The sequence below is a fragment of the Zophobas morio genome, unplaced genomic scaffold, assembly GCF_036711695.1.
Source record: "Zophobas morio isolate AGI-343-1 ecotype UQ-CSIRO unplaced genomic scaffold, CSIRO_AGI_Zmor_V1 ptg000012l, whole genome shotgun sequence".
NCBI lineage: Eukaryota > Metazoa > Arthropoda > Insecta > Coleoptera > Tenebrionidae > Zophobas > Zophobas morio.
Window position 1 is genome coordinate 15,111,760 of NW_026972117.1, and position 7,713 is coordinate 15,119,472.

General features: G+C 40.5%; 2 protein-coding genes across 2 annotated transcripts; both read left to right on the top strand.

Moving 5' to 3' along the window:
- The first annotated feature begins 125 nt into the window (after window positions 1-125).
- Window positions 126-2,520, top strand: LOC135127865 (ADP-ribosylation factor GTPase-activating protein 1). Its single transcript, XM_064054516.1, has 7 exons — window positions 126-341; window positions 409-935; window positions 988-1,102; window positions 1,155-1,277; window positions 1,389-1,448; window positions 1,535-1,728; window positions 1,781-2,520. The coding sequence occupies exons 1-7, from the start codon at window positions 282-284 to the stop codon at window positions 2,016-2,018; spliced, it is 1,317 nt and encodes a 438-aa protein (XP_063910586.1). The 5' UTR covers window positions 126-281; the 3' UTR covers window positions 2,019-2,520.
- A 98-nt stretch (window positions 2,521-2,618) lies between these two features.
- Window positions 2,619-5,571, top strand: LOC135127864 (ER membrane protein complex subunit 1). Its single transcript, XM_064054515.1, has one exon. The coding sequence runs from the start codon at window positions 2,692-2,694 to the stop codon at window positions 5,320-5,322; it is 2,631 nt and encodes an 876-aa protein (XP_063910585.1). The 5' UTR covers window positions 2,619-2,691; the 3' UTR covers window positions 5,323-5,571.
- The last annotated feature ends 2,142 nt before the right edge of the window (window positions 5,572-7,713 follow it).

Sequence of the window (7,713 nt, forward strand, 5' to 3'; positions counted from 1 at the left end):
ATTCAAGAATTGCATTGTTTAGTTTTGTTTTCTATCATCTTTACTGGTGAATTAGAATATCTTTGTGATTAAAATTCCAGATGTAGTAATTTTTTGCGCCTGGGTTGGCAGTAACGTCATAAGTTACCAATCACCAATCGAACTTTTCACACGTCAACATCATTTTTGACATTTACCTAATTTAAATAAAATTTAATTTATTTTATATAAAAAATGCCGATTTATTAACTTCGTGCCGTACCAAATTGGTGCCCCTTGCTGGTTCTAAGTAAAGAGTGAAAATGGCAAGCCCCCGGACCAGACGTGTGTTACAAGAGTTAAAGCCGCACGACGAGAACGATGTAAGTAAATTGGGGTCATTTCTCCTAAAATCCACACACATTGTTCATATTTCCATCTTTCTGACAGAAATGTTTCGAATGTGGCACCCATAACCCTCAATGGGTGTCCGTAACCTATGGCATATGGATCTGTCTCGAGTGTTCTGGCAAACATCGGGGCCTCGGCGTGCATTTATCCTTTGTCCGTTCCGTCACGATGGATAAATGGAAAGACATCGAATTAGAAAAAATGAAAGTAGGGGGCAACCGCAACGCTCGCGTATTTTTCGAAGCACAACCCGACTGGGACGACCATATGACCATTCAACAGAAATACAATACTAAAGCTGCCGCCCTTTATCGAGACAAAGTTTCGACGTTAGCTCAAGGAAAGGCCTGGGATGAGAAAAAGTCGCCAGCTCAGAACTACACAGGGAGTTTAATTAATAGTAGCAATAGCTATAGTACTTCTGGTTCTTACTCAAATTCAACTACTACTTACCAGAATTCGGACTCCTATCAAGGGGGGTACCAGAATTATAATTCGACGGAGTTTAAAGACCAGAAGGATGCGTTCTTTGCGAAGAAGCAGGCGGAAAATGCCAATCGGCGAGGGTAATTATTATTATTTGCACTGTGGATTAAATAATGACTAATTTTTTTTCAGGGACTTACCTCCTAGTCAGGGTGGCAAGTACAGTGGTTTTGGATACACGATGGAGCCGCCCCCGAGGAGCCAATCGCAAGAATTTGTGGATACAGCAATTTCTTCTTTAGCAAGCGTAATTATTTTATTGTTGTCACGTTGGCACATTGTATAATTTTTGTGTGTAGGGTTGGTCATTTTTGTCTTCATCTGCCAGTAAAATAGCAACCAAAGCTACCGAAAACGCCGTCAAATATGGCGGACTTGCCACTCAGAAGGTAGTTGATATTAGCTCACATGTAGGTGACAAGGTTCGTTTTGTTTTCTTTTATTTTCCCTTTCGTGATTTCTTTCTAGATCTCACACTATCTTTTTTTGCTGTTGTTTTCTTTTATATTGATTTTATTTGTGTTTCATGTCAGGTAAAAGAGGGTACTTTATTAGAAGATGTAGGAAATCAGTTTACTAGTCTCACCAATAAGGTAATGCACACTTTTATTTTATTTATTTATTTCATGTTCTGAACAACTCGAAGTACTTTAAATTTCTAAAACGAGTTTGATGATAGATGGGCGAATTAGGACGTAAGGGTTGGAAAGAAGTGGCTGGTGGTAGTAACAGTGGGGACTACCATTCGGGCGGTTATGGGCAAGTCGGTGGTGACAACTACCATTCGCCTGGAGAAAAATCTTCACTAGTTAGCAGCGGTAACGGCTATGTTAGGGACGACGACTGGAGTTGTAGTAGTCAACAAGGCTCAAAGTAGTTATTATTACTCTATAAAAGGCTGTTTTCATCCATAATGTTATAATAGGGCATCTAGTCCAAAATCTCCAGGTCAGAATTGGGACAGTAGTTGGGGCGGTTATCAAAGTGACCCTCAAGGTTACCAGTCTGAATCTAGGGAATATTCGGGAAGCAGCGCCACATCGCCAACTGGCTCCATCTCCCAGAAGCATAGTAAAAAAGAGAAAAAGTCCAAAGAGCAGAAGAAGCCTAATTGGGACGATAAATGGGGCGACGACGAACTATGGGAAAGCCTGAATAAGTAACAACTGTGACCAATTTAGACCAATTAATTTGTGAAATAATATTCAGCATCATGGATGTTCATTATTTTAAATCTTTTTATTAGAGAAATTATAACTCTGCTAGCTCAGTGTTACCAACGGACTTTTATTAATTTATTTATTATCATTATTATTTACTTCATTGCAACAAGACGCAATTATCGATGCTTAGAGCAGCGTACTTTGAGATTATTTATTTTATTACTATTTTTTGTTTATGGTGAACCACGGTCAATTGATTTATGTAACGAAGACTGCAAAAGAAATGGGAAACTTCCTTAAAATTTGTCGTGTTGGTCAGTGTTGCAACAGCACAAACCATAAATTGACGAAACGCATTTATTGTTGTCCATTGCCGTTAATGTAAATATTTTCTGTAGCATACAATAGTTTAGCGTAATTTAAGGCAGACGTATGTTATATATTATGATAAACATGTTTTACTCCAAATTTTAAGGTAAATAAATATTATTTTATGCATTAATTTCACTTCGTTAATAACAATCCCGTAATAGTGCATTGATAAACAGCTGATAAGAAAAAACTTGCGCTTTTCGTTTCGTCACCTTATCACTTTTTAGTGACTTGCCGGATCTGTCAAGTAAGTGAGGTTAAGTGGGTTCGTTCGCTAGAGGTTAGGTTCGATGTAGCAAAAATGGCTAATTTTCGATCAATAATAGCCACAATATCAATAACAATAATTTCAATAAGTTTATCGAATGCCTTATACGAAGACCAAGTTGGGAAATTCGACTGGAAACGTTCTTTTATCGGTAAAGTGAAACATGCTCGATTTGACAACAAACGACTGATTGTGACCTCACACGAAAATGTCGTCGCTAGTTTAAGCCTTAAAAACGACCAAATACTATGGCGCCAGGTGATGGAGAACCCCCAGGAACAGCAGCCGCTACATTTACATGTAGACAAAGACGTGATCACGGTTTCGGGCAACAGAAACAACCACTATGTTCGCGGCTGGGACTCCCCAACGGGCAGCCTATTATGGGAGTGGGTCATAGCTACCGAGAAAAGTGCAGACTCGTTTTGGCTGGTCAAAGACGATACGCTCGTTCACATCGCGCCATTCCCCGGATCCCATATGGAAGTGACCCATTACAACGCAAAAACGGGAGAAGTGCGCTGGAAGACGCGAAAAATCCCGGAAACGTGGGTCGGAGGAACGAACAAATGCGCTATCGCCAACCCATACTTTGTCTGTGTTTCAAATGGCCAGTTGTTTTGGTTTAACGTTGTAAATAGTGATGCGAACACCCATCGTTCGCAGTCAGTTCAAACTTTGATAGGGGAGTCGGACCCAGGGAATCTGCACCTCCTCGAATTTGAGGGTCCTAAACCCGCAGTTTTATTAGTGAGAAACAATAACGCTAAAGTAGTTGAAGTAGATGAGGAAACTGCCAAAGCTTTACCATATTCGTTGATTTCTAACGCCATATACGTAGAAAATGCGATTTATCAACTAGAGGCCAATTTAGAAAACCCTGACAAGCTAATAAAAGTGAAGTCGTTGAATTTGTTGACTGGACAAGAAGGGTTGTCGGTTGAGGTTGACTACCCTTTGGGTTTAGGAGGCCCTTATATCGTAGCAGGTCAGTGCAGAGGCGGAGTCTGTGATTTACTACTTTCCAGCACCGACAACGCCTTGACTCTGGTACGTCTGCCTGAAGGTAAAGTAATTTGGACACGTGAGGAGGCCTTAAGCAACATCGTCTCAGTCGAATTTTTTGAACTACCGGTGTCGGAACTTGACGCTAGCATAGAGAAAGAATTCGCAATTGCCTCGAATGACGTCGTGAGCATGTTCTCTCATCGTATATCCACCCAAACAAGACAACTCTACAATCTCGTCTTAAGCGGCCAACTTTTGGGAAATAGTGGTTTAGTTCGTGACGAATTCGGTCTCCATAGAATCATCGTAGTGGCCACCAATGTCGGTAAATTATTCGGAATCGACACCCTCACGGGTTCCATCGTGTGGACTTATCGCCTCCCTAACGTTAAACCCTTCAAAGACTCCGCCATGATGCTATTGGTGCAACGAACGGCACGCTACGCCCCTTTGCCCGCCCAGTGTGTGCTATTGGCCGAAGACGCGAACACCGGGGCGGGGGTTAGCTTCACCTTCGATCCGATTAGTGGGATGTCGCAACGTGGCATCGAGCGCTTGGGTTACAAGATAAAGCAGGCGTTCCTTCTGCCGCACGAAGACGACGATCACGTTAAACCAATCGTCGTGGTCGCAAGTGACAACGCCGTACACGTGTATCCTGATGAGGGCCGCAGTGTAGTGCAGAAACACAGCGATACGACGTTCTTGTACATGCTTGATGGAACTATTATGAGGGGTTACAAAATCAAGGCAAACTTTGCCCTGACACAAGTGTGGGAAGTCAATTTGGGACCATCGGAGTTAGTGGCTGTCAGCACTCGACCAATCAACGAACGCGTTCATTCTCAAGGTCGCGTGCTTCCGGATAGATCTGTATATTACAAATACGTCAACCCGAATCTCGTGGCGTTGGCAACTTTACATGACGACCCCATCCACAAGCATGTTTTGAGTGTGTATTTGATAGATGGCGTTACCGGACTTGTCTTGTATTCGGCGTCGCATAAAAAAGCTAAAGGACCGGTGCATCTAGTACATTCGGAGAATTGGCTCGTTTATTCTTTCTTCAATGAAAGGTTCAGAAGGAACGAAATCGTGGCAGCTGAGTTGTACGAGGGTCACATTCAGAGCAACAGTACCGCTTTTAGTTCGTTTGGAGTGAGCCAGCTGCCGCACATTCAAACGCAGTCGTACATAACCCCCGCCAACCCAGTGTCTATGACTGTGACCCTCACCGAGCGGGGGATCACCAACAAGTTTCTGTTGGTGGGGATGAGTTCGGGCAGCGTCGTGGAAATCCCGTGGATGCTGCTGCAGCCGAGATTTGCCGACATAGCGTGTGGTCCCGAAGAAAGTTGTATTCCGTACATGCCAGAAATCCCATTGCCGGCTGAAGCCATCATCAACTACAATCAGACTTTGAGTAGAATCAGGAGAATCGAGGTGGCTCCGGCCAAGTTGGAAAGTACTAGTCACGTTCTAGTGCACGGTTTGGACTTGTTTTATACTCGAGTGGCGCCCTCTAAGACTTTCGATTTGTTGAAAGAAGACTTTGATCATAAATTGATAGTACTTGTTTTGTCTGGACTCATTATAGCTTCTTATGTTACCAAGTACCTGGCGTCCAAAAAGACGCTGCGACAGGCTTGGAAATAATCCTTAGGTTCAATTTGTTAGGCAATAAAATTGTGTTTTGTCAGTTGTGGTTATAGTAAATGGTTTCTTTGTGTTTTATATGCACCTTTGTTGTTCTGTTGTACATCAATATGTTGTTTTGTTGTTTGATACCGTATTTATACATGCATTTTGTAAAATAAGGACATTTGAGGCGAATTGTATGGAATTTTTGTATATTTAGAATTGTTGGAACGTGTATAAAAGACCAAATAAAAAAATCAAAAGTGAGGTGATACTGTAGATCATTTTTCTTTGCCCCTGACTCCCGCATTTTTTAAAACCAATTTGGAAACATTATGTCTAGAGGCTATCCAAAAAGAATACGAACTAGGTAAGTTCTAATATAATAACTCTACATGATGCCTTAGCAGCTCTTTGGTAAGGTTATGTTTCTATCAAATGCATGTTATAGGAATCCACGTGCCGTTTGTGTCAAATAAAATTCCAACGCTCACTCAGCGGTTTTTCAATTGAACACCCATTATAATATGGACGTGGTTTAGCTTTATATAGATATCAGAGACTTTAATACATAGACTGGCTGTGTCAGGAAAAACGTGAAGTTTTTCGACCGCCATATTGCTTATAACCGTAAGTGCGCGAAATTTGAATTTTCCGGTCACAAAATGCAATTTAAAATGTTAAATAAAAAAGACAACAAATTGTAATTATTTATTTAGCATAAGACTATCTATATGTATATGTAAATTCCTTTAAAAATATTAATGTCCTTGAAACAAAATTAATTTCGTGAATTTTTGTCTTAAAGAGATAGCTTTTTCACGCTCAGTACTTAAGCGGCACTCATAACTTGTTCCGAGAGTCAAATAATTTCTTAAAATTAATTTAAGCAATAAATTAAAATAAGAATTATTTACGTCCAACTAATCCATACTAAACAATGTTCATTATGTAGAAAAAAAATGTATGGTCCTACTTCGCAAAGTTAAGGCAAACATTTTAGTTACCAAATCATTTTTAATGGCCATATTTACAAACAATCTCGTAAGTCCCGACACACAACCACTTTTATTTCGAGGTCTCGAAACGTTCTGTACTAGAAACTACTGCTGCTAACCACCACAACCTCACTTATTAAATATTAATTTGACATAAAAGTTATAGCAATGGCGTCCATACTACCATGCGCCGTGGCTTCACCAAAATGCATTAGAAATGTTACTAACAGCCAGTCTATGTATTTAAAGTCTCTGATAGATATAGATTATTGATTACTATTATTTATTTTAAACTTTAAACAACAAATTTGAAATTAAACAAAGAGTATTAGAAACCACAGAACACTCAATTTAGCAGATCAAAGCTTGCTGTCTTCTACAGAGTTTGGACATGGAGGTGAATAATCCTAGGACGTGATCTTTAGATTGGTGAAAACGAAAATTTGGATGTTTTAGTGGTGAGAACTGTCTTTAAAACAGACCAAACAGACTCGAACTTTTTTGAACGCTTTTATTTTAGTTACTTTTGACATTTCTCTACTACGTTTTAGTCTTATTAACGCTACAAAAATCGGAGGAGAATTTTCTAAGATGTCTAAAATCAATGATCTTGTTAAGGTTTCCGTCTGGTCTAGTTTCGTCCTATCTTAAAAACATGGGGAACATCATCGAGGTTTCAGGAGTTGCATTTTAAAAACACGAGATATACTGCCCTGAAAAAATAATGTCGAATTAACAAACTTGAGTCCAACAGAGGACATCTTTTATATTTATAGAGATTTATTTACTAAAAAAAATTATCAACTTGACAATCTTTTAGACCACTCGAAAGGGACACATTTATATTTCTTTTTAGGAAATTCTAGAATGATTTGAGTTCTGAAACATGAGGTACCCTGAAGAATAGTGACAACTTTCTTGCGAGATCATTTATAAGTCTAAAAAATTCACAACTGAGTTAAATAACTCCCGAAACCATATTTTAAAATGAAACGAGAAATAGGCCACTTTAAAAGCTGTTGTAGATAAGCGAAGAAAAATATTGCTTCCCCGGTGGGAATCGAACCACACGTTTTCCGCTTGCCGGGCGGGTGTCCTGACCACTAGACTACAGAGCGGCTTATGTTTCTTCGCTTACCAACCTGTTATTGTGCCCCAACAGTACCTCCCCCCTAGCGACATAGCGCGGTCGTGCTGGGTGCGAAGGAAATAGGTGCTGGCGTCGCTCCTGCTACTCTTACGGTCGTTGTTCGAACCTTGGCGGTGCTGTGGACCCCGAACACAGCCGGCACAGGGCGGTAACAGAAAGATGTTGCGTGCGAACGTGCGTTGCTTCTGTCGGTGGTCACCAATGTAGGTAAGCGAAGAAAAATGTTGCTGCCCCGGTGGGAATCGAACTCAACGTCTCCCA

Excerpts from the sequence above, each read along its gene's own strand:
- LOC135127864 (XM_064054515.1), top strand. The coding sequence starts at position 2,692 with ATGGCTAATTTTCGATCAATAATAGCCACAATATCAATAACAATAATT.
- LOC135127865 (XM_064054516.1), top strand. The coding sequence starts at position 282 with ATGGCAAGCCCCCGGACCAGACGTGTGTTACAAGAGTTAAAGCCGCAC. Across the intron at positions 1,449-1,534 it reads TTACTAGTCTCACCAATAAG|ATGGGCGAATTAGGACGTAA; the intron begins GTAATGCACACT and ends GTTTGATGATAG. Across the intron at positions 1,729-1,780 it reads AGTAGTCAACAAGGCTCAAA|GGCATCTAGTCCAAAATCTC; the intron begins GTAGTTATTATT and ends ATGTTATAATAG.